Genomic DNA, 26,982 nt, shown 5'->3' with positions numbered 1-26,982 from the left:
GGGTTGCGTGCAGCGGCGACCCAGAAGTAATGGAACGCATTACTTCCGGGTTTTGCCGCTTGTGCATGCGCAGACGGTCAAAATGACGTCACGCACATGCTCAGAAGCGGCGAATCATGACCCACAGACGCAGGTTGCGTTTGCTTTGGGATGCGAACGGAGCTCCTAAACGGATCCCGTTCTCATCCAGAGGCAAATACACTGGTGTATTGGCAAATACACTGGTCGAGAATATAGAAGGTTGTATACAGTGTTAATTATACTCACCCATTGACATTAATGAACTTAAGTTACTCGTTGAATCATAGAATTGCAGAGTTGGAAGGGAACCTGAGGGTCATTGAGTCCAATCCCCTGCGATGCAGGGATGTAACTAAATCATACATAATGTCAGTAATTGTCAGGGAAGAGTTAGAGTTAGAATTTTCACAAGAAGCGTTTGTGTGGTGATCTGAAGAGGACAACAACCAGTCCTGACAATAACGTTCATTAATTTCACTGGGCATACTTTTGGTAATAATAATAATAATAATAATAACAACAACAACAACAACAACAACAACAACAACAACAACAACAACAACAACAACAATAATAATAATAATTTATTTGTACCCCGGCCGGATCCTGACTCAGAGGGGCTAACTAATATTGGCAGAGTAATTACTATATGAGATATGCTGCTATTATAGGGAAGTGTCAGGAACTGATTAACACATGCAATATATACATATAAGATCTTAAATAAGAAGAGCCCTGCTGCATAAGGCCCTTCTAGTCCAGCCTCCTGTTCTCACAGAGGCCAACTGGATGGTTATCCGAAGCCCACAAGCAGGATTTAAGTGTGACAGTGTTCTCCCAACTTGTGATTCTCAACAACTGGTATACAGGGCTATGCTGCTTCTTGCAATGGAGGTAAAACTTAGCCATTGTGGCTAGTAGTCACTGATAGCCTTATTCTCTTTTTGTTGGTGTGCATTGTCGTTGCAATTTATACGTTGCGAAAATCATTGCTAAAATGTTAGTTCATGCACAGAAAATTCCATCACACATCATATAGTCACATTCTTCTACTCCCCTTTTTCCTATTTGCTCATTCTACATCCCCTACCTATTCATTACCCCATCATAACTTTTTTACAACTTGATACATATGCAATAAATGTCTAATAAACCAAGCAGTTCTTTATGTCATGTATAGATGTTATAAATGTGGTGTGTGTTTGGAATATTTTCTCGTTTAAGGTTGAAGCCCTGGAAAGCATGGTAGAACTGACTCAAAAGCTTTTTGAATGTGATAGAGACGAGATGTATTACTACCTGTTAAAATTATGCAGTAAGTAAAATGGACAGTCTCTTCTTTATTTTGGTTCTTATAAGTGAGGAAAACTCTCGTATGTTTCACGTTAGACTTACCAATGTTCAGAATAGAATTGTTTTTGCAGCCACAAAAAAACAATTGAGATATTAACGTTATTGAGAAATTAATAGTATTGTAAGCAACTGATACTATGCACTTTACTTGTATGGCTAAGGATATGGTGGTATTGGTGGGAGGGGTTACAAAGGGCAGCAACTGTAGTTTTAGTGTGAGGAGCAAAGAATTGGAATCGTGAGGCACAAAGTGTGCTCGTTAATGGTTCCTCATCATTCTGGGAAAATGTGGCAAGTGGGGTGCCGCAGGGTTCTGTCCTGGGTCTGTTGTGGTTCAACATCTTTATAAATGATTTGGACAAAGGAATTGAGGGGATGGTCAACCAATAGGCAAATGACACCAAACTGGGAGGGGCAGCTCAGAAGACAGAATTGGGATTCAAGAAGTCCTTAACAGATTGGAAAACTGGGCCCAAACTAACAAAAGGAATTTCAGTAGGGACATATGTATGGTTCTGTACTTTGGCAGGAAGAACCAGCTGCACGAAACATGCAGCAAAGTAAAGCATGGAAATATAAGCTGTTACACCTTTAAAATATGGCTTTCTAAGATAACTGTAACTTGCCTTAGTTACAGTAGTGAAAGTTCCTGAATAATTGGTATAGAAACATGAGAATGGCTTGTAAGAGCCATGCTGTCTGAGCTTGGGGCAACCAGTTCAGACCTCACACATTGTGCTCCTTAGGTAGACTAAGTAAAACAATAGGCTTGATTCCCTTCCTCCGAAGGTGTGGGGAAGTAACATAGCTAAGGGTCATCTAGACTAAACGGCTGCAATGCAGGAATCTAAACTAGATCACAGATGACAGATTTGCTACCAGCCTAGGTTGCTTATTGGGTTTACTGCAGGGTAGCCAGTATGGTGCACTCCAGATGTTTTGGATTGCAACTTTCAGCAGCAGCAAGCATGCCCAGTGGAGATAAGTAGAATTAGAGCTTGCTTAGGAGGAAACAAGACCTTTGGACACAACCATTTGGTCAGGGTGCAATCATGGCCTGTCTCACATTCCATCCTTGTTCTCCTTTTTACCTAGTAGGTGGGCTGGTCACCGCCATTTTCAAGTGTACTATCTTTTAGCTGCCAAGCTGTCTGGGCTTTATTGCAGCTTGTTAAATATTTCTTCTCCCTGCTTCAGCCATTTTCGTTGGGTGAAAGATTTGGTATAGCATTTGTCCATTTAGTTCAGTGCCCTGCCCATGGGTGAAATGTTGTTCATTGTACTTCAGCTGCGTTCCAATTTACCAGTTAAGTTTCTTTCTTCCAGTTTTAGAGTGTTAACTCGAATAGGGAAACATTCTGCAGTTGGCTTACTTTGGTTGAACGATAATTGAAGGTTTTTGTAAACCACCTATTTGCTTCTGCATAGGTGGTATTTATCTCTTGAGGAGTTCTTTAAAGAAAGTTGCCATTTCCCATCATTGTGTAGTACTAAACCATGTCTCAGAAATTCAAGAATCCTCTGTGTAATTTCTCCCCTTGCTTTGAAGAGCTGTCTTGTTTTGCTGTCTACAAAAGAATTTGAAAAGATGTTCCTCTTTGCTACATACATAATTGCTTTCAATAGAAGATAGCCAAATACACTCGCAGCCTCCCAAGGAATATCTTGAAAGCCTTTCAAAATCTTACCAGTACGTGGGCAACTTGTTAAGCATTCAAGGACAATTGAAAATTGAGAGCCACATAGCAATGGGTGACTGCAGATCCAATTGACGGAAAGGGAATTTTGCAGGCATGCCATACCTCTGAAACATTTTGTCTCATCCTCTTTTAATAGGATCAGGTTTTATATGGCCTGGTAATGCTGCACATTGATAAAGGCTTTGGACTTTATATATCTTGAATTGGAACCTCACATACCATATGGCGCACAGTTTTTGAAACTGAGAAGTCATTTAAAAGCAGTTTGATAGGACATTTTGGAGTGGTTGTCTGCTTTTCAAAGAAAATAGCTAAACATCATGTTGCAGGGTCCTTTTTGCATCAATTTGTGCAATCAAGCCCTGGTATGAGTAGAATTGGATACACTACATGTTCCTGCAATTCTCCTCTATTCAGACATCTGTAATATTTGCCTAGGAATTTGTTTCATGTTAGTAGCAACCAATACAGGTCAGTTGGGCTAGTTTAACCATAACTGTAATTTTCTATGGCATCTGTTGACTGCTTGCTTGCTTAATCATTTGCGTTTTTTAAAAAAAAGACTTTCAAACCTCAATATGAGGTGAGTTTGCAAGCTGTCGTTTGAAGGTTAACACTAGCCATAGTTTTCCAGTTCAGGAATGGCAAACTGTGGTTAGCCAAAGTTAGGAAGGTGAAGGAAGGGCTCCATGAAAGAGGAAAACAGGCTATGAAATTCAGTAACTGTAACTCTGTAAAGTGCCACAAGATTCTCCATTATTTTTGCTGCAGCCGCCCAATATAACCACCTCTATGGAACTGTGTTTTTTGGAAACAGATGGATTTTTGCTTTACTGCAGCTCAGCAGTGTGATGTTACAACACCTTCTTGACTCTTTATAAGATAAGGAAACATGGTTTTTTCCATCTACCTTGGCAGAGTATTCACCTCTTTTGCTTGCAAAAAGAACATTCAGAAGAGAAGTGGCCAAGATATTTGCTGTATGCTTTATTTCATTCTTGCATTTCATTTCCTCAGCAGCTTTTTTTTTTAATCTTCCTTATTGTTTTACAAATACTGGTTCACCATAATAAAGCAACTGGGTTTCCAAACATAATCTTCCTTTAGTAGGAGGGAGTCCTCCTCCTTTCCCAACAAGCAGCCTGTCTCTCTTCAATGGGGAGAGGAGAAATCTAAGATACAAATTTTATCAAACACTGTTGTGCAAAATCTGTAGACAGCAAGAAAAGACACAACCAATTCAATCTACTTAAATAAAGAGAAAACAGCTTTGTCCGCTGTAAGAGCAAAAACAGAACCATAGTCTTAACCCACGTCTAACCATCTTTCAAAACTGTTGCATGCAATACAGCTCCTGAGGTTCCATTGCTATTTCTGTATATTATTACAACGGTAGCTAAATTCAGTTTTCCATCAGTTTACAAATGTAGGCACGTAGTTCAGCACAAAAAAGGGAATTATTATAAACCTGTAATCCGTCATTGATTGCAAGGCGAGTGATGAACAGAGGTTATTTTAACTCTCTAATATATGGAGTTTTTTGCAAGGAGTTGGGAGGTGTACTGTGTTCACTGTGTGCTCCCATATTCAGGCACCTTGGAATATGGGAAATGGTGATGAGCCAGGGATTTGGATCAGCATGTTGCCTCTATCCTGATGACCCCCATTGCTGTCTCTCTTCCAACTTGTAATTCTGGAGAGGTTGTGAAAGTCCTGAACTGCTTGGCATCCTTATTGTAGTAGATAGGGAAGGGGGAGTGGAAACATACCGTATTTTTCTGTGTATAAGACTAGGTCTTATACTCCAAATTAGGTTTAAAGGGGCTCAACTTATACACAAGTACTGCTGAAGGCTGTTTTCTTAATTTGGAGTCCCGAAAAATAGGGGGCGTCTTATACATGGGGGCATCATATACACAGGAAAATACAGTAATCCGTACAAGACAGAAATATTGCTGGTTGAGGATTTTGATGGAGTGGGAGTACATGTGCAGCCTGCTGTGAGTGGGGTTGCACTCCCCTTAAGGGATCAAGTTTGAAGCTTATTGATTACAGAATGAGAGCAGTAATTGGCTTAGGCATTGAATGAACCCGACTATATTTGACTATATTTGACCCCTGCCCATTGGGTAAGGGTAAACCACCAGAAGGGGGAGCCCCGTCCATGCAGACCGACTTGAGCTCCCCCAGGTTGAGAGAGCTTGTAGGGCAGCAGCTGAAGAAGGAACAAAAAGGGTTTTCTTGTGTGAGTTTCTTGTGGCTGATTAGCTGCTTTCTCTGTGCAAAGGTCAGAGGGGGCAGGGCTTCTGTTGAGGACCGCTGTAGTCACCCCCAACGACACCTTCTCAAGATGGAGGGTGAGGGAACAGCTGCAGTCGCCTGTGGTTCCTGCGCAATGTTTGCCATCTTGCCAAAGGTTGCAGGCAGCTTTACCTGCAGCAATTGCATGTTGATTGCCCTCTTAAAAGACAAAGTCCAGCAACTGGAGGAACGTGTAGCTACGCTCCAAAGAATTAGAGAGCTGGAGCTCTTCTTGGAAGCAACAGAGCACACCGTCTCCACCAAGGAGGAGACAGGGGACTCCCCTGAGAAGGAGGCTAGTTCACCAACACAGGAGCCAGATATATGGAGAAACGTGACTCAAAGAAGTAGGAGGCCCAGGGTTCGCTCTGATTGTTTAGAAATACACAATCGCTTTGAGGTCCTCTCCTCTAGCATGGAAGACGAAGAGCAGACTCCATTTGAGGATCTCTCCCTCATTACAGTCGATCAGGTATATGAAGACGAGCAGCAAAGGCAGTCCTCAGGGAATGTGCAGGCGACCTTGGAACGGACAGCTCACGGAAGAACCCCGGCCAGACCTAAGAGGAGGCGTGTAGTGGTGATAGGGGATTCCCTACTGAGGGGAACAGAAGCAGTGATCTGTGGGCCTGACAAGATGTCTCGGGAAGTGTGCTGTCTCCCCGGGGCTAAGATCCAAGATGTAACTGAACGACTGCAAGGAATCATAAAACCCACTGACAAATACCCCTTCCTCTTGGTTCATGTGGGAACCAATGACACTGCAAGCAATAGCCTCCAGAAGATCAAAAGAGATTACGAGGCTCTGGGCAGGAAATTGAAGCAATTAAATGCACAAATTGTCATCTCATCTGTCCTCCCAGTTGAACGACGTGGCCCAGGGAGAGAGGGAAAAATAGTGGAAGTGAACAACTGGCTTCGCAAATGGTGTAAACAGGAACGGTTTGGATTCTTAGATCACGGAATGCAGTTTCTTGAAGATGGACTTCTGGCAAGCGATGGGCTGCACCTCACAACGGTTGGGAGGAATGTTTTTGCAAAAAATCTCAGAAACCTCATCAGGAGGGCTTTAAACTGACTAATGTGGGGGAGGGAGACAGTGCTCCTAAAGGTAGGAGTCTATCAATTGATGAAGATGATCATCCAAATGTCATAGACCGAATGGAGCAAACAGCACGCAGACCTAGTGGTGGAAGGAATAAATCCTTAAATAAGAGACACGGGGGAATGATTAATGGACTTCAATGTCTGTACACTAATGCGCAAAGTATGGGAAATAAACAAGATGAGCTTGAGCTCTTGGTACAGCAAACTAAATATGACATAATAGGAATCACTGAAACCTGGTGGGATAAGTCCCACGATTGGAATGTAATAATGGAGGGATACAATCTATTTCAGAGAAACAGACCAGGCAAGAAAGGAGGAGGAGTGGCGTTATATGTCAGGGATGTGTATACCTGTGAAGAGATCCAAGATTTAGAACCTCAAAGCCAAAGTGAGAGCATTTGGGTCAAAATTAAGGGAGAGAAGAATAACAGTGACCTCATTGTGGGAGTTTACTATAGATCCCCAAGCCAAACGGAGGACATAGATGATGCCTTCCTGGAACAGATGGCCAAGCATGCAAAAGGAAGGGAGATAGTAGTAATGGGGGACTTCAATTAACCAGATATTTGTTGGATGTCAAACTCAGCCAAGAGCATAAGGTCAAACAGATTCCTCACTGGCCTTGCAGACAACTTCATTGTCCAGAAAGTGGGAGAAGCAACAAGAGGAACAGCCATTTTAGATCTGGTCCTAACCAATGTTGATGACCTGGTTAGTGGGGTAGAAGTGGAAGGATCATTAGGCGCGAGTGATCATGCTCTTCTGAAGTTTACTATACAGCGGAAAGGAGCAGCCAAGCATACTAGGACTCAATTTCTCGACTTTAAGAAAGCCGACTTCATAAAACTTAGGGAAGTGCTTGGTGAGATCCCATGGACAGTAATACTAAAAGGAAAGGGAGTTCATGATGGCTGGGAGTTTGTTAAGATGGAGATAGTAAAAGCACAACTTCAGGCAATACCAATGAGACGGAAACATGGAAGGTGCCTAAAGAAGCCAGGGTGGCTATCTAAAGAACTTTTAACTGAGTTAAGATTAAAAAAGGATGTATACAAAAAATGGAAAAGGGGGGAAACCACCAAAGAGGAATTCAAACAAATAGCCAGCACGTGTAGACACAAAGTCAGAAAAGCTAAAGCACAGAATGAACTCAGGCTTGCTAGAGAGGTTAAAAGCAACAAAAAAGGCTTTTATGGGTATGTTCGTAGCAAAAGGAAGAACAAAGAAACAGTGGGGTCACTCAGAGGAGAAGATGGTGAAATGCAAACAGGGGACACAGAAAGGGCTGAACTCCTCAATGCCTTCTTTGCCTCAGTCTTCTCCGATAAAAAAAACAATGCCCGACCTGAAGAATTTGGAGCAAATGATTCAGCAGAGGAAACACAGCCCAGAATAACTAAGGAGATAGTACAAGAATACTTGGCTAGTCTAGATGTATTCAAGTCTCCAGGGCCAGATGAACTGCATCCAAGAGTATTAAAAGAACTGGCAGATGTGATTTCAGAACCACTGGCAGTCATCTTTGAGAATTCCTGGAGAACAGGCGAAGTCCCGGCAGACTGGAGGAGGGCAAATGTTGTCCCTATTTTCAAAAAGGGGAAAAGAGAGGACCCAAATAATTACCGCCCAGTCAGTCTGACATCAATACCAGGGAAGATTCTGGAGCAGATCATTAAGCAAACAGTCTGTGAGCACCTAGAAAGGAATGCTGTGATCACCAATAGTCAGCATGGATTTCTGAAAAATAAGTCATGTCAGACTAACCTGATCTCGTTTTTTGACAGAATTACAAGCCTGGTAGATGAAGGGAACGTAGTGGATGTAGCCTACCTTGATTTCAGCAAGGCATTTGACAAGGTGCCCCATGATATTCTTGTAAAGAAGCTGGTAAAATGCGGTCTTGACTATGCTACCACTCAGTGGATTTGTAACTGGCTGACTGACCGAACCCAAAGGGTGCTCATCAATGGTTCCTCTTCATCCTGGAGAAGAGTGACTAGTGGGGTGCCACAGGGTTCTGTCTTGGGCCCGGTCTTATTCAACATCTTTATCAACGACTTGGATGATGGACTCAAGGGCATCCTGATCAAATTTGCAGATGACACCAAACTGGGAGGGGTGGCTAACACCCCAGAGGACAGGATCACACTTCAAAACGACCTTGACAGATTAGAGAACTGGGCCAAAACAAACAAGATGAATTTTAACAGGGAGAAATGTAAAGTATTGCACTTGGGCAAAAAAAATGAGAGGCACAAATACAAGATGGGTGACACCTGGCTTGAGAGCACTACATGTGAAAAGGATCTAGGAGTCTTGGTTGACCACAAACTTGACATGAGCCAACAGTGTGACGCGGCAGCTAAAAAAGCCAATGCAATTCTGGGCTGCATCAATAGGAGTATAGCATCTAGATCAAGGGAAGTAATAGTGCCACTGTATTCTGCTCTGGTCAGACCTCACCTGGAGTACTGTGTCCAGTTCTGGGCACCACAGTTCAAGAAGGACATTGACAAACTGGAGCGTGTCCAGAGGAGGGCAACCAAAATGGTCAAAGGCCTGGAAACGATGCCTTATGAGGAACGGCTAAGGGAGCTGGGCATGTTTAGCCTGGAGAAGAGGAGGTTAAGGGGTGATATGATAGCCATGTTCAAATATATAAAAGGATGTCACATAGAGGAGGGAGAAAGGTTGTTTTCTGCTGCTCCAGAGAAGCGGACACGGAGCAATGGATCCAAACTACAAGAACGAAGATTCCACCTAAACATTAGGAAGAACTTCCTGACAGTAAGAGCTGTTCGACAGTGGAATTTGCTGCCAAGGAGTGTGGTGGAGTCTCCTTCTTTGGAGGTCTTTAAGCAGAGGCTTGACAACCATATGTCAGGAGTGCTCTGATGGTGTTTCCTGCTTGGCAGGGGGTTGGACTCGATGGCCCTTGTGGTCTCTTCCAACTCTATGATTCTATGATTCTATTCTATGATTCTAGGTGTTCCCGACGGGGTCGTGTCATGGCCCTAGCCCTGCCCTGGGCTTCGGACAAGATGCACACCCCCGGATTCCTTTAACGGAATACCCTTACGCTTGGAGGGGCAGGTAATGGCCACACCTCCCCTCTCCTATCAAAAGGTCAAACAATGCCTAACCGCAACCCTAACAAAGTTGTGACAATTGCTACGAGGTAGGCGAAAACCAAATGGCCCGTGCCAGTTTTGCCAAGTAGAAAAATTCCTGCTAGGCCCCTCAACGGTGACCAACCGAGGTCCATAGCAAGGCCGATGAAAACCTGCAAAAAAGGGAGGGAGGGCAGGAGCTTGAAGAGGTGAGCCAAGAAGAAGCCCTCCGGCTCGCGCCTCCACTTAAATGGTCCCAGCCACACCCCCACCAGCCAGCTGATTGGCTGGCTGAGTGCTGACGCGACCGGGATCCCCCAGGGCAACGCGGGACTTCGTCCCCCTCCCTTGGGGAAGAGTAGGTGGCCACGCGGTCCACCGCAACTCCTCCCCACGATGAAGATTTCTAACTAAAAGGAAATTAGGACTACACTGGCAGGAGAATTATTCCTATGACGTGTAATATTCTGTTTGGCTCTAATTATAAATAACTTGGAAAAAAGAATGTTCAAACACCCACTCCAGATTAAGTAACAAAGGAAGTTGGTTATATATGGGAAAATAAACTTCATGTGAAGACATGCATGAAACAGCTTGCAGTAGAAAATGACAGTGCCACATTTAGGTTTCCTCTGTTCTTTCACTTTTTCCCCTTCAGAGGTAAACAACGATTGGCAAAGGGCTGACGCTGTTTGGACTAAAATGCAAGAAGAAAACAGTATTCCCCGTGAAAGAACTTTGAGGCTGCTAGCAGATATTCTTAAGGCTAATAATCAGGAAGTTCCGTTTGATGTACCTGAGGTAAATTAGGTTAATTGTTTTATGTGGTGAAATACTGGCTTTAAAATCTTCCATGTTGGTTAGTGAATGATATGGCAGAGAGAGATTGTATGTATGAAGATAAGTAACTTTTAAAAATGGTTTTCTTTTAAAGACTTGGTTTGATGGGGCTACTGATGAGGCTGTTGATTCTGTCAGTTCTCCCTCTTTGACGACTGCTGAACAGGCGGCAGACAATGAAAAAGAAATATTCATACTCTGCAAAAAGGGCAAACCTGAAGGTAAATTAACTTGGACTCTTTCTTAAACTATTGTTGAAAAGAATGTGCTAACTCGTTCAATACAAGGCACAAAGCACGCCTGTATTCCCAAAATCACGGTGCTCTATAGCTAACATTCTGCTTCATGAAATTGTACTGTAGAATCTTGGTGCCAAAATATTAGCAGTCTTGTATTTCTTTCCATGCTGAATATATAGGCTCCCAGTATGTAACTGCTTATGATACTATCTTTCGTACTGTTGTAAGGAATAATTTAACATCTGAATGTGAGGTTATTACACTCTGTAGTAGGAAGGATATCCCTGATTTAGAATTTATTATCATATTCCGTTATATTAATTTTGGACTTCATCAAGATTAGAAGGCATCTTTCCCACTACAGAAAGTAACTATCTCCCTTTTGTGTTAAATTAGCCTGAAAAGAAAAGTAGTGTTGTAACAGCTGTTGTAAATAAGGCTGTGATTGCCTCTCCCACACCGATCCAATTCGGACCCTGATGCCATCCAAGACTGACCCAGATCCAGGCCCCAACTTTAATTGAGGGCCATGCATTGCCTATAATTTGAAACCCTGATTAAATACACAGCCGAGGGCAGCTTTATGGCTGCCACCATCTCTTTTGACAGCCCCAGGTGGATCTGAGACTGCTTCAACCCTCCTAGACTGAATCTTGGGTCAGCTTGATTTGGCCCATGATTTAGGCAGAGCCAGTGCATGTGAATGTTTAGCTCTACATGGAAATCTCTGATTTCCAACTCCCTCTTTCCTCAGCAGAGACCCACCAATAAAAAGGTACGAGGGCATGGCACTGTCATCCTCATTTTACCCCTGAAGTGATGGCTTCAAAGTGACTTGCAGCAGCCAAGAACTACCCACCACCACTATAGATATATACTATCAAACATTGGCCTAGAGCTGCCAGATATTCTTAACCCACGTTCATGCATCTTGTCTTCCCTTAAGCCAAGATGCAATCCAATGGTTTTCGTGTTCTTCCTTAGGAAGCCACTCAGAACAATGAATTAGTTGAAATCAGCACAAAATGATATTCCAGCTTTGGTGGAGTGGACAATAAATTACACCAAAGCCCTGGTTTTAACTATGCTGTTGCTGGGTAGAATTGAATAGTTTTCCTATGGAGGACATGAAGGTTTGGAAGACATAATGCTAACCAATATAATACAGTCATTCCTTGGCTCCTGAACGCCTTGGGAGTCGAATGTTCCAGTTTTCAAATGTTCTTTTGGAAGCTGAACATTTGACAGGGCTTCCGGGGCTTCTGATTGGCTGTCAGGAGCTTCCTGTAGCCAATCAGAAGCTGTACTTTGGTTTCTGAACGTTTCGGAAGTCGAACGGACTTCTGGAATGGATTCTGTTTGACTTCCAAGGTACGACTGTGTATCCTCAGTTTAGATCACAAGCTGTGGTTGTATCAGCACACCCAGTTGTGCAGTTACATAATTTTTGCCTCTTCACTCATCTCTGGGGAGGAGGGCTCCCTTTGGAGAGCAATGTGGATTGCTTATCTTATTTCATAAGGAGGTGAGCCAATGCTGCTGTTCTGGGAGCCCTCCTGCCCTTTCTGATAAGTGGTGCCTGGACTTGTGTCCCAAAGTCTTGCCCTGATGACATTGGCGTCATGCAATACACTATCAGCACCTAAGAGCACAGCCTTTAGTTTCAGCACCATAATTGTGGTGGTCAACACACCAGAAATTGTATAAATAGCAAACTGAACAGAAAGTGTTAAAAATTTACCCGTTTCTTTTTTAAAAAAAAGTTTGGATATCTTTTCTCAGCACAAAATGTTGGGGATGCATCTTGCATTATTGAAATAAGGTGCATGATTTCATGAATGCTAGTATTATTTAATCTTTAAGTGTGCCATTATTCAGGTACTAGAGATATACAGTAGAACTTGCATCACATCTAATATACAGTCAGTATATGCGTTGTTGTCTTAAGTTAATTCTGATTTATTCTTTGCTTGGTTTGGTACATAAATTTGCAAATACCAGCTGAATTCCGCCCGATATAAAAACTAAAGTTTATTTGATTTTACATACCGTAGTGTATTTAAAATATTAAAAACCAACACTGCTTTTAAGGGAAATAAATAAGCACTGTGTCCCTCCCCTCCTCCCCATGTATGACATTAATTTTTAAAGAGTATATTAAGCAACAAATTACTGTTTCAACAGGATGTTTACAGCTCCATAATCTTGTTCAGAAAAGTAAATGACTGAAAAGTGTGGTTACCTTTTTCCCCCTTTTTTTGGTAACGTCTTTTCACTAACTTGACAGTTATTGTGAATGTGTGAAATAAAACTGTTAATCAGTCAAATAAATGCAGTTTTAGTTTACTTGTTAAATATCAGTATATTTGTAAATTGTATGTTTTTATGTAAATCTTGTCGTAGCCAAATAATTTGATCTCCCAGTACTGAAAACACTGCCAATATTTGCTGAATGCTGCTATGATACAGTATCAAACATTGCAACTCCTTTCCACAGAGTTGGGGGATGCGTTAAAATAATATGAATTACACCTTTGAACCAAGGTAGCCTAGTAGCAGCTCGTCAATGAACTTGAAAATGGCAATTCTGAAGGTTGCTGAGGATAACTTGTTTGCAACTGGTGGCAGTAGTTTTTCTTCTTCTTCTTTTACTTGAATTTAGGTTGCTAAAAGTTCAGAAAGGATTTTGTATTTTAAAGAAACAGTTACACAGAGAGGATTTCAACCCAGAAACCAGACGGTTTCTTAAATAAAGCTTCGGACTCTTAAGATATATATGAAGAAAAAGGAAATAGATTTGTTTCAGATGCTGTATTTTTCTTTCTTTTCCAAAAAGAGATATATAACTGCTGTTCTGTGGCACTTCAGTATAAGTTGACACATCAGTTGTTTTGTTTTAATTTTCTTTGCAGTGGCATACAAAATTTTACAAGAAGCACAAGAGCGGGGTAGTGTGCCTCCAGCCTTTGCATACAGCTTACTTATAAGAGCATTGCTGAGCAAGGGTTATCTTGAAGAAGCCATCAATGTAAAAAACATGTAAGGAATTTTTTTTCTATATTCTTGTATATCTGTGCACTTGTAACCTTGCATAAAAACCAGTCCAGTCTTTGCTTTCAGGTAAAATTTCTGTTTTCCTAATAGAAAAATGGCCTTACTTGAAAGTAGCAAAATGCATTGGTCTTTCCAATATGTTGCATGTCATAAGTTATAAAAAAAGGGGGGGAGAAAGCTTGGCATTTTGGCATCGGGTCATTTTGTAGCTAATGATGCATCACAGCCCAGTCACACACTTTGTACACTTAACAATTTAACAAATGCACACATTATCCAAGCACCACTCACTTTTAATGGCCTGGTGAAGTCCCGAGACCAGACACGCAAGGCTACAGGCATTGCTTTTTATCGAATGCACTGACAGAATCACACGAGTAGGAAGTGCCATTTAGTGAATTGGGCAGTTCAGCTTTGTGCATGAAATTTCGCTCTCATGTCGTATGTGCCAGTCAGTCACTATTCTACTGAATTACACCTTCTAGGAATACAGTTCTTTCACAGTGGAAATGTGTGACAAAACGGGCCATACCTAAAGGCCTTGCTTTGTAATTATATTTATATGTGAACTTTTAACGTATGTAAATGTTTGATTTAAAAGCTGTTTGTGATGCATTCTGGGATAAGCCAACATTTCACCACAGAAATCTTATCTTAAGATAGTTTTAAAAAATAAACATAGCAGTCATTCTTCTGCCTAGCATCACTATATATTTAAGTTTCTCAAAGTTGTAATGTAACTTTGTTGTTGTTGTTTAGTCGAAGTATTGGCGCCTCAGCTTCAGGATCTGTCCTTCCAGTGAGCACTCAGGGCTGATTTCCTTAAGAATGGATAGGTTTGATCTTCTTGCAGTCCATGGGACAAAACTCCATGGACAAAAACAACAGGCTTATAAAAGTGTAACTTTAGGCAGTGCTATTTTTGTAGAAAAAGAGGTGCTGGAACTCACCATGAACACCTCCCTCTTTCTCTTAGAATGGCAATGGCGCTTACCTGAGAGGTGCTGAAACTGAGTTCCGCTGAGTTCCGGCTGAAAAAAAAGCTCTGCATAAGAAAATATGTAGCTGCCTTATACCAAGTCAGATTATTGGTCCACCAAGATCTGTATCATCTAGGGTTGCCATATTTTGAAGAGCAAAAAAAGAGGACACCATGACAACTCTCATTTTAAATACCCCTGCTATATGCAGGCTATAGAAGAAAAAATCCCTGACTTTAGGTATTATCTTAGGGGCAAAAAGGAAGATGTCAAAAGCAGCCAAGCAAAAAACTTTGGTCATAATCCAACAGGGCTGTGAAATCAAAGAAGGCCTTTTCTTTCTGCATGTGCAGATAGGGCCACAAGTGCCAAAAGTTGTGCAACATGAGATGCAAAAGTGGCCATTTTATACAAGACCATTTTAAGCACTTGAAAGAGGCTGTCAGGATCACTGCCTGATACAATGATGGTGCATGCAACTAAATGAAAAAGGACAGAAGCAGGCAGGTGATCTGAATCCATTTGTTGGGGTTGCTGCCATCTCATTTGCATACTGCTGGAGGACATATGGGTTGTAGATTTTGAGCATGTTGAGATAGTTGAGCTCGACTTTTTTCCTAGCAACAACATAAGCCAACTTTGGAAACAAGATACGTTCAAAAATATTTTTATATTTTTAAAAAGTCAAAACTGAGGTCAAAGAGTTTATTGATAATTAGATTGGCTAATTTCACATAACTGCAAAAGACTAAGGTGTGCCACAAAATATAGAACAGCTTTATCTTAAATAAGTTAAATATAAAAAAGCAAAAATAATAATAATAATATCACCCAAATTGATTAGCACTAGCTGGCCAAAAACAACAGCAGCAACAACCTATCACATGCAAAAGTACACATTAACAGAAAAGCAAGTATGTAAAAAGCACAATGAACAAAAATGGAAGCTCTCATTGCAGGTGTGCTGGAGAATGGAGTGGGGGTGGAGCACAAACCAAAGGCTCATGCATGTAATTCAAACCCATAATAGCATTACAACTGAACCAGGATAGTATAGGGACACTAACTGAGAAATAAATGCTTGAAGAAGCACTCAGCCTTTTTTCTTAACAAAAATGATTAAAAAGGCAGACTTAAAGGAACACTGAGCTTTCTTTGCCATGGCGTCATTTAAGACCCAAGTACATAGTGTGTATCAGAACAAAGGATATTCAGGATCACATACCTAATTAGTTAATAAGGATTATTCTTTAGGGTTGTTGAATATCAATAGATAATACAATAAGCATTTATTGATTGGCATATTTCTCTCTCCCATAGAAACATTATAAAAATTCACACCTTCCCAACACATCAGTAGAGGTTGGAACTTTCCCTGGGAATTAAAGTGGTCAAATAAATCAAAACAAAATGCTTCTTCCAGGTGCTGTTTTCTTAAGCCTGCAGTACATAAAGCACTGCTGTTGTTAAATAAATTCTGTGGCAACAGGTAGTCTAGAAGAGAAGCTAAAATATTTTATATTGAAAGGAGAAATCCAAGTTGAGGTCATTTTGGAGTTGCTTTGCCTTGTTTCCAGTAGAGCTGGAATAAGAAGTCAGAACTCATTTTTGTGTACGCATTTTAAGTAAAGGGGCAGGTTTGTCTTTAAAAATCCATAATATCTAACAGCAGAATGTGAAAGAACTAAACGAAAGTGCTTTAAGAAAATTTTAGTTTTCAGATGCTTTTGGTCAGTCCCCAGGCCTACTTTTAGAATTCTGATGAATTTTAGGTATGGGTCTAAAATAGAAATCTAGTAGTATTGGAATGAGGGATTAGTTCTGTAATAGTGGCTAACATCTATTTAATCACACTAAAGATTGGAAGATTGGAGAAAGTAAATCCTTTGTTATATGTAATTTACAGTCTCATGCATGAATTGTTGACTTAAGGGCTTTGACAGATGGGACAAAGAGGGGGTGGGGAGGGGGGGGAGAAGCGGAACTGAGCAATAGGTGCTTAGCCAGAGATTAAGGGGATTGGTTGGGAGAGTAAGAAAATCCTGAGCCCAGTGACTGCATCTGAAGGCCCCAGAGGCTGAAAGTGACTGAGAGGATAGTTATATTGTGAACTCAATGCAGGATTTTCTTGGGATTGATGAGAATAATTTAGCAATGACCCTGCTTACCTCCCAATCCGCTCAACTCGTAAGTTCAAGTAGGTAGGCTGCTCAGTTGTTTGCCACAAGATGATCATGGTGGTTTAGCCTGATTGTTGATATGGCAAATGGCAGCCCTACATACACTCCGGCCAGCGGAGATGTTCTAACCTAGAAAATGAACCGTGTAAAGTTATCCTGAGATATTAAGGAAAGTCTGAATTTCATTAGTGATGTTGAGGGCATTTCAAGGCACGCACTGGAAAAATAGAAAAGGATTTTCTGGTTAGTCACTCAGTGTATGTTTCTCGAAAGGCTTTAACCAATATTATTAAAGCCAAGTTCTTGTTGATGCTTCAGACCCAGAGATGCTTTCCCTCCGCCTTTCCCCTCTTTTTGCTTTCTAAAGGATGCAGAACTGATGAATTATGAAATTTAGTTTTAAGGCAGCAAAAGCAATACGTTGAGGGGTTTTTTTTATTATAAAAAACCTGTATGCATCTAGATGACAGAAATTTGAAAATTAAATCAACCAAATGATACGGTGTTGGTTCATAATATCCCTTTAGTTTATATTTAAAATATACAGTGCTGAAAATAAATGTTTCATTTTTTTATTGCAGAAAGAATAGTTTTACATTTTATAATTATGGTGACTGTTTTAAAAAGAAGAGGGGGGGGAAGTATCCCGCTTAGGATACAGCAGAACAATGCTGGGCATGCAGTTATTTTCGTCATCTAATATGTCAGCATTCAAGAATCTGAACCGATTGTTTAAAAAAAATCTTGTACTTTGTTTCTTTTGTTGCTCATTTCCAACTTTGTCATCTGTCAGAATGCACAAAAAAATTATCCTTCTATAACCATTGACAGGATAACACAAAAGCTGTCTCCAGGTCGATATTTTGCGGCAATATTTTTAACATACGAACAGTAGTTTTTATAATTTCACCTTGGTGCTCAACCATTTATTATCGTATCAGAAGCATGTCAGTAATTCCTTTCTAAATGTCTGCTTCTTTTAGCGCTGAGACCCACATCAAGGGCTTCGTGCTGAACGATGCTGCCAGCAGCCTCCTCATCATAACGCAAGTTAGGCGGGATTATTTGAAAGGTATGTCACAATGCTTGACCTTTACGTCACATTAATGCCTCTGCAGATTTTTCTTGTAACGCCCTTCGAATACTTGGATAAAGGAGTCCATTTAGCAAATTACCTGCTTATCAAGCGCCTTTTGTGGTAGCTGAGAGACGTAAATTACTGTACATGCATTTATAATACAGCTTGAATATGAATGTACTTGTCATTTGACCACTTAGTCCAGTTTCCGTTCCATTTAACACAAGATGGGTTTTCTTAAGATGAATCACAGCTCTTCAGACATGCAAAATTTGTGCTCCAGAACGAGAGAAAGTACAGGCTTTCAAGTGCGTTAAAATTCACAGCACAAGTCATTTTGCTTGGAAATTAACATACTTTAGAGCATCTGAAACAATTCCCAGCAGTTTCTTCCCGCACATTGTGTTGGTAGTGCAAGATATCAAGTGAGTTAAATTGAGTGTTAAATGTGCATGGTTGTGCACTAAATGATTATAATATTGATTTTTTAAAAACCTTAATCTAATACTTTTTAATAGTTTGCAATACCAACAGTAAAGAAACCTACATTGTGCTTCTGTGCTCCTTTTAAGCTTAGATTGTACGGAAACACCAGTGTTGGTTGTGGAAAATAAATGCCTGAAAATGCAATGATGGACCATTTTATTGTTGCAACCCTCTCTTCCACACATGTTGTTTGTCTTCAACTTGGAGGTGCTACAAAGAAGTGAAAGTGATGTTTTTACCAGGACAAAGCCACTGAAGTTCAGGTTTAGAAGACTGAAGCTTATACAGATTTAGGCAGTTAACATTCAATTTTACATAGCAAGATTTGGAACTGTTTGGAATAACTGCTGATTGCTAAGTGTTTCATTGCTTATGTGGATATTTATTAAAAGTATAACGTGTCATTTTAACATGAGGACTATTCACCAAAAGTTCAGCATCATTACCTCTCTTGTTAGTGAGTGCATTACACTGTACATAGTAATATGTTCTCTATATAAAACACACAGAGTCAAATTTGTACCAAGACTCTGTCTTAAAGCTGCTAGCTTTGCTTCCTGTTCTTCCTATTTTGCCTTCCAGATTTAGATTCGTTTTGAGGGCCTGGAGTAGTAAATCAAACTCATATTGGGAGGTTCTGCTAAAATTCTTATGTAAACTTAAAATATGTCCTTTTATGACTTAATTCCAGTAATTAAAAGAAACCGAACAACTGTGCTGGAGATTCAGCATTTTCACATGCCACTGAACAGTCATATTTGTTTACAAATTTCCTTTCGTTTCCTGCCTCTCCCTCTGCCCGACAGCTCATTTTGAATTGATCATCACACCATCTGACTTCAATGCCTTCCCCTTCCTCATTCTCTTATTGCTGACAGCATCCTTCATTTTTCACTTGCCCAGGCGTTGTAGCCTTACATTGTATTTGACTTCTTTCCTTTTTGCCCACGAGTCAGCAGAAACTAGGAACATCATCATATTTTTTTGCTGTATATGTGTATATATTGCTTTTAAAAAATGTATTTGAAAGCTAGAAGCTCCTTGTTTTAAACAGGGCATTTCTGCTTCATTTTTGCTCCATCCCTAACAGCAGCCACTATAAAGGACATGCCACAGAGACTTCAGCTCCTGCACCAAGCTTTGAACTTGCTGGCTGAGTCATCTTGTGTTCCTTTGCCTTTATTTGTCCCGATTCTCTCCTGAATCCTGACTACTACGTGTACATTAGCACTTGGCTTTCCCACTGCTCCAGCAACACACAAACACATGTCCTGGTTTGCTCCTGGCAGTATCCTCTGACATGTGGAACATGAGAAGCTCCTGCCATAACCACATGTCTTTGAGTTCATCTTCTAGGCGTCCCCTGTACTGGTCATGCAAAATTCCCTTTCTTTTATTGACCTAGAATCCTGAATAGTGAAGCAGCTGGTTGAATCTCTTGTATACATCCATATAGGAAATAGCTCCCAAAATGCACCTTACTGTGTCTTGGTAGGCCTCAGTTCAAGCTTGTCACTTGAAATTACAAGTGCCCCCGTTTGTGAAAAAATATACTTTCAGATGGGTACACTAGCCTGTTGCTTGAAACAAAATGCTAAAGAAAGAGCATGCTCTTGAATAATATAATAATTATAATTTATTATTTATACCCCGCCCATCTGGCTGGGCCTCCCCAGCCACTCTGGGCGGCTTCCATAGAAACCAAAAATACACTAAAATAAAATAAAATACAAGTAAAATAAGTTTACTTGAACATAGACGACCCATTTTCATCCTGAAGTGGAAAACTGACACACCTACCTGTATGAAATCCTTTAGAATAATCTATATGCACAAACTAGTGATTGTAAATATAGCTGCTCATTTTCAGCAAGCAAGTTTATTCATATATGAATATCTTAAAGCAGTCCTATGTATGTATTCTTAAAAGAAATCCTCCTGTTCATCCTTGCCAATTTGTATTTCTTTACTACCTTTTAAAATACATTTGTCAACTTCAGTTGCATGGTGTTTCATGTTGGACACTTCCACTGCTTTACAAATTATACACTCTTATGCATGCTGGCTTTTAGCCAGGTCTTAGTTAAGTTGGAGGGGGCTGGCTGGCTGGATGGATGGATGCTAGAAGCTTGGTTTTCATTCTCAATTATTTACAAGCAGCTTGTAAACCCAGATTTGAGGAATCTGACCAAGGATGCTCATGACTTTAAAACCATCAGTGCACTAGCCCCCAAAACTGAAATGTGTGCCCCAACAAATGACAAGCAATGTAAAAAAATGTGCAAAGGTTAGGTTGATTATTACCTGCAAATATAGAGCTCTTCTGTGAGAGTATTAAAAGTAAAGCGAAGAGCAGGAAACCAAACCATTCTCATGGTATCTACACCAACTGTTAAAAAGACACAGGGTAATATTCAGGAGGAGATTGTCCCAGGTGTCTCCTACAAAAGCATTCTGGGCAGGAAAGGATACTTCCGTGAGACAAAGGTCAGACTCCACGTTCTAATAGTCAGCAAGACCAAACATAATTGCACTCCCTTAACCACACACACAAATTCAAACATGCACACTCTAACCTGTTTTTCATAGAAACTGGCATGTATTTAATTAGGAATAAAGTTTCACTTCCCATTTTCTCTGTAGATTCCCCCCCCCACTTGTTTGTATCTTTAAAAAAAGCAAACAATACCAATGCACAGCTGAACTCCAAGCCCTGCCTTACAGTTATTCAAAGCCTCAAATTTCAAAACGCAGGTTCATTCCAAAAATTGCATGTGTGCAGTTTCAAAATGTGTCAACACTTTTGGTATGTTTGCAAGGTATACAAGTCTTACGTCTGCTGAAATTTTTCTCCCCTCTTCTTTGATCTACTTCCAGCAGATATTGCAGATGAAATATCTACAATTGTATTGTTTGCAAAATATCAAAGCCCTTTCCCCTCTCAGCTGTTCCCACTGAACAGCTGGTGGTTGGGAGGGACCCAGAAAGTCAGATGAAATATGGCTCAGGGGCCCAGAGGTATTCCACCCCTGATTTATACCATGGCTATATGCTGGGTTTAAAAGCTGAAAATGAACAGGAAGAGGTCTACGGCATTGCTGCAGAAGATACATGCCTTTACCAATGCGTCCTAGCCAGTTGTACTGACAGAGTTGTGCCCCTCCAAATTGAGTGTAACCCTCACTTGTAGGCAGTTGACCAATTTTTCTGATATGGGAACTACTCGCCCGCAGTGCCTCCATCTTGCTTAGTAGAACATCACCGGTATGAGGCTTCCATGGCAAATGCACAACAGCAAAGGTGATTGGTGTCACACAAAAGAACCCAACTGAATTCAAGGGATAGGATTGGGGAGATTTTATGCTCTTTTCCCTATTGTTGATTAAATATATAAATTTGGAATATAATAGGCCAAGGCCCAAGTTTCCATTCTGAATGATGACTTTTCTTTTTTACTTTTTCATATTCTGAATAGATGCAATATCTACTCTCAAGGCACTCATTGAAAGTGGCAAGGTGCCCATTCCAGTGGCAATTACTCGACTTGTTCAGGCTTTGGCTAAGAAGGGAGATGTGGAGAGTATAGCCACTGTTGAGAAGATGATGGCAGACCTCAGTGGCTCTCTTAAATTGTCGCGTATGCTTTACATCAATAACACAGTGTTGGCTCACATCAAGAAGTAAGTAACTCTGCAGTGATTATTGTTTCTGTTTTACAAGCCAAGAAAAGGCAATATGGTGACCTTGGTTGCCTTGCATATCAATAATCTTTCCCTTCGTAACAGTTAAATGGATGCTAGAATTGGCTGCCATTGAGATTTCTTATCCTGGAAACAATGGAGGCTGGAGTCCATTTAATGAATTGCAGAAGCTGGCAGGTTATTACTGGATAAGTGAACTTTGAGTAGGCTAATGATGTCAAACATATGCGCTTATCAAATTCTGCCTCCCTAAACGGAGCCTTGACTTAGGCTGGTGTCTGAAGTCTCTTCTTACTGTTCTCATTCGCAGCACGATGCACACTTCCACAAAGCCAATAGAAGGTTTTCACTTTGCATCAATAAACTTTAAATGTGCTTTTAAATTTGCTTTGCACCCCTAAAATTGAGCAGAATGCATGTGTGATGTTTCAGAGTTATAAAGGTATGTGCTGTACATGCAGATTCTTACTGGCTTTGAAAGAAATTCAGGTGCTTAATTTTCTAATGAAGGCTTTAGAAACGTTTTAGACAACCTTTTCAAACCTCCTTTTAAAAGAATATGCGCAAGGTTTTGAAACATTAAAAGGTGCATTCCAGTTATGAGCTCTCCCTGCCCTTTAACTGCCCGCAAACATCAGCAATACAGTTTTTCTGTGTGCTTTTGCTTAAAATAGTGAGATGGCATTTTGTTTATTTTTCGTTTTGGTATGTATGGAAGGGCATTTTCCATAACATTCACTGAGCACATTTTAACATGCCTCTCAAAATATATCTTTTACCGACATTCTCTGTAGAGATTCTGCCCTGTTTTCTGGTTTTTCCTTTCATACCAGTCTTACACAGTAGACTCGGTTGTTTTTTCTCCAATTTTGCAGCTCTGTAGAGTTATATTATGTCACAGGTATCCATGTCTGAGGCAGGTAGGTCCGGTGAAAATACCCATGCCAAAGAGCCACAGGATAATTTTAAATAGTGTGATAAAAGCAGATAGAATTGCAAGCCACCTGCACAGGCCAGTTTCCAAATCCAGGCATACTCTTTTCAGACATTGATCAGCCAGAGAGAATTCAGTTCTGCGAGCCCTTAGACCGCCCAAAGCTACATACTGTGCTCAAACTTCATTATGAGTGATTCAGACCGTAACTTATTAGGGGGACTTTTACAAGAGCATACACAGGTTTCTCTCATCAGTCTTCCATGAGAAATGAAGTACAAGGGAACTGCCATGTGGAAGAACAAAATACCGTATTTTTCGCTCTATAAGATGCACAAGACCACAAGTTTTTGGAGGAGGAAAACAAGAAAAAAAATATTCTGAATCTCAGAAGCCAGAACAGCAAGAGGGATCGCTGCACAGTGAAAGCAGCAATCCCTCTTGCTGTTCTGGCTTCTGGGATAGCTGCGCAGCCTGCATTCGCTCCATAAGACGCCCACACATTTCCCCTTACTTTTTAGGAGGGAAAAAGTGAGTCTTATAGAGCAAAAAATACGGTAATGTCTGTAGAACTCTACTCTTTTGCGTAGCAAGCACAATGTTGCCAGCATACTTAACTGCTTGTTCAGATTCCATTTTGATCAACAAGTTTGGCCATGTTTTTGCTAACTCCTAGGGAGAAAATCCTGCCCTATTAGGCATTCAGGTACTTCTTCAGACTGGAAATTGGCTCTGAACTCATTACAAACCTGTAGCAGCTGCCAGCACCTGAAGCACAGATCCTTGATCAAATGTATCTCTCCATGAAAATTGTCTTGCAACCAGGCTCCAGAGTGTTTAGAACTTTTTCCCCAAAAGCACAATAAACTGTTCTATTTATTTCTTACACATCGCTGTCTCATGCTGCGTTATCCTTCAAAGAGAAAAGTGTGTAGACAAAGCTGTTAAATGTATCACATTTAATTTCGTTGTGTTTGAATCCAAAGAGACAGCTATGAAAAATTCAGGAAAATATTTAATTTAATATTTTTTAAAAAAATACTCTTTGGTTGCTTTGGCATTAATTATTAAGAGGTTGTCCCTGGATGTTTTATTTTTGCCCTTTTATTATTTCAGAAGTAACTAACCAGCAGTCATCTTTGCTCCGTTAAAAAAAGCAGCATTTATGGCAGAGTTATTCAGCCATAGAACAGGTCAGAGTTCATTCTCGAAAGAAACAGAGTTAGTGCCGACTTTACGCATTCAGCCATAAATTTGTTTCACTTTGTGTTGTGACAATATCTGCATGAATGGAGTCATGGGTACTTTTAACATCGCTACTCTGTGTAATATTAATGTAGTAATAAAATAAAACATTCCTGCACCTGCTTTATTGGTTTAGGAGCTCTTACATTAGAAACTAAACCAGTGCAACTTTTTTTTTACCCCCTTTTCTTCCAGCAATAACCCTGATGTTGCTGTGGAATACATTGAGACCATGTTTACCTCTGGAGCACTGCTTGCTGACTCTCCAAGTACAAGCATCTCATTTGTATATAGAAAGTTGTTGGAAGACAAACTGGAGCCAGCTTTGGAAAAACGTAAGTTAGCCTGGCAAAAGGAGTCCATAGGAATCACTAGGCCAATTTTTTTTTACTAGACTAGCCTGTCTGCCTGCACATTCCTATGTTACTCAGAGGAGATCTCACCTTAATGTTTGCTTCCATCTGGTGTTCCTCTGCTGACACTAATCTTTTTGATCCATTGGAGGCATCCATCAGTCGAAAAGGAAAAGTCTCTTTCTTCTTTCCTGCAGCCTCCCACTGCTTAAAAAAATCACCAAACCTCTGAGGTAGATTGTGGGAAGAGGAGGGATTTCTGAAAATACTCCCTCCCCATTCTCCTGTTTCCATTGGGTCAAATAGCCTTCTATCAGTGCAGAGATACTGACCGGATGTAACTTTTAAAAGTTAGAGAGAGCCAGAACTTCCCTACTTGGACGGTTAGGGACCAAACAAATGGCTGTTTCCAAGCCTCTGAGTCAATGGCATTGTGTGTTTCTGCCTTGCTCTTGCAGAAACATCGCTAAATAGCTTTCAGTTTTACTTAAAACAGGCTGTAGCAATATATTTTGTTAAAGCCGGAATTAATCACTTAACATGTTTCTTTTGATTTTTGCAGTTAGTGCCATGGCTGAACGGTTGGCCCATCAGTTTGGAATATATCGGCCTGCGACAGACCTTTTCCTTCAGTATATAAATGCGGGAAGAGCAGACGATGCCAGGCATCTTCTAGAGGTAATAACATATCAGGAGAAGGGATAGTAGTGCTGTGACCGCATCAGAAGAAAAGCAAGAAATAAAAACAAAGGTGTCATGCACAGGATGTGGCAAAGATACTTCTTAATTTGTCACATAATTGCTGATTTCATGTATTAAGAGTTTTGTTTTATTGTTTTGTTTTGCTGTGGATTGGAAGCAATAATTTTATTCTTGTCTAATCCGAAATGCCTTGAAACAAGGGAATGAGGATTTAAGCGAATGGTAATCTGTATCCATGTTTTGTACTGAACAGTGTGTCGGTTTTATTAGCAGTCTGTCCTTGCAGGGCAACATTCTCTTTCCTCTTTCACAAACATGCCTCTGTAATGTTGCAGCTGCCCTGGTAGAAGTGTGTACCCTTCCTCTTCTGCCTGCTGAAGGAAGCAGCTCCCCATTTTGCTTTTTTTGGGGGGGGTAGCTTAAATGCCAAGACAGTCGAAGAAACCAAAGCTGTATTTTTAGTGATAAATTTTAATTGCAATAAACCACTTTGGGGGCTAAGGCTTGGCTGAAAAGCAGGTCACAAATAATAAGAAAGGTAAACACTCATTATCTCCACTGACAACTATTTTCAAACTGATAGTGGGCATTTATTTTTATTTACACGCACATATCCAATAGTAGCATCTTCTTTTAAGCAGTCAAATCTCTCTCTGGGAGCCTCTAAATGTTTTAGAAGCTGTGTTTGCTTTCCGTTTGGTTATGTGTCACTGGCATGTTAACTGACAAATGCACGTCTCTAGTGGTCCGTGGTCTGTCTGCCTCATTCTTTTAAAAATTGGCAATCTTCGGGGAGCGAGACGACAGCGTTCGTACCACTTTAGCAGTGCTAAATAGGAAGCAGAGAAATATGCAGAATGAACCATGGGTGATAAGAGCTGCCATTGGCAGTGTACACAAACAGGCTCCAGCCGGGAGTCTTTCCCAGCAGGTGGCAGTCAAACAGTCACAATGATCCTGCAGATTGCTGCTTTTGTGTAGACTCCCTGTGTCAAATTGAGGCTTGTTACCAATTTCTGATAGTAAATACTGCTACATTCACTTACGTTCTTGCATAGCTGCTAAGTACTTTAAAGGGTAAACGGAAAGAAAAACCCTCTCTTTAGTCATCAGGAGGTTTTGTAGCATCCGGGGCGGGGTGTGTGTGAAATTGGCAGTGGTGAAATTTGATCCTTGCCTACTGCTTATATAATTAAGCAAACCATAAATGCAATGCTTGGGGTGTCTTTTTTTGCGATCGAAGAGATGCATCCGTTTTAAACAAGCACTGTAATCTCATGGTAAACCCCAGTTTACTTAGCTTACTAGTGATGCTTATAATAACTGTTTTACTTTATTTCTGTTCCTGTGAAGAATCTTGTTGGGTTTCAGCAGCTTTGAAGTGTCTCTAAATATAAGATTTCCTTTTAAAGGAATGCAGGCGGTGACCATTTTGTGTGGGTATTCCACTCCCGGACCCTGGGCACATCAGCAGAGCACATAGAAGTGTTCCCCAGCTCGTTTTGGCCCTGTCCTGCCTTCTTCTGGGCCCAAAAGTACCCATGTGTTGATGATTGCGCATCAGTTCGTCACGTGTATATAAAATGTCACAGGAT

At 40.7% G+C, this 26,982-nt stretch overlaps 1 protein-coding gene across 1 annotated transcript in view; it reads left to right on the top strand.

The window, feature by feature from the left end:
• LRPPRC (leucine rich pentatricopeptide repeat containing) overlaps positions 1 to 26,982 on the top strand; it is a 117,596-nt gene that overhangs the window by 78,790 nt on the left and 11,824 nt on the right. Inside the window, exons 27-34 of the mRNA XM_053383343.1 lie at positions 1,246 to 1,336; positions 10,254 to 10,396; positions 10,530 to 10,656; positions 13,587 to 13,713; positions 17,872 to 17,960; positions 21,928 to 22,132; positions 24,528 to 24,667; positions 25,248 to 25,363. Of these exons, the coding sequence (XP_053239318.1) occupies positions 1,246 to 1,336; positions 10,254 to 10,396; positions 10,530 to 10,656; positions 13,587 to 13,713; positions 17,872 to 17,960; positions 21,928 to 22,132; positions 24,528 to 24,667; positions 25,248 to 25,363 (1,038 nt within the window). The remainder of the gene's footprint in view (positions 1 to 1,245; positions 1,337 to 10,253; positions 10,397 to 10,529; positions 10,657 to 13,586; positions 13,714 to 17,871; positions 17,961 to 21,927; positions 22,133 to 24,527; positions 24,668 to 25,247; positions 25,364 to 26,982) is intronic.

This window comes from Podarcis raffonei, chromosome 3, assembly GCF_027172205.1.
Source record: "Podarcis raffonei isolate rPodRaf1 chromosome 3, rPodRaf1.pri, whole genome shotgun sequence".
NCBI lineage: Eukaryota > Metazoa > Chordata > Lepidosauria > Squamata > Lacertidae > Podarcis > Podarcis raffonei.
The sequence above is the reverse complement of the archived record's forward strand: the minus strand, read 5'-3'. Positions and strand labels throughout refer to the sequence as shown.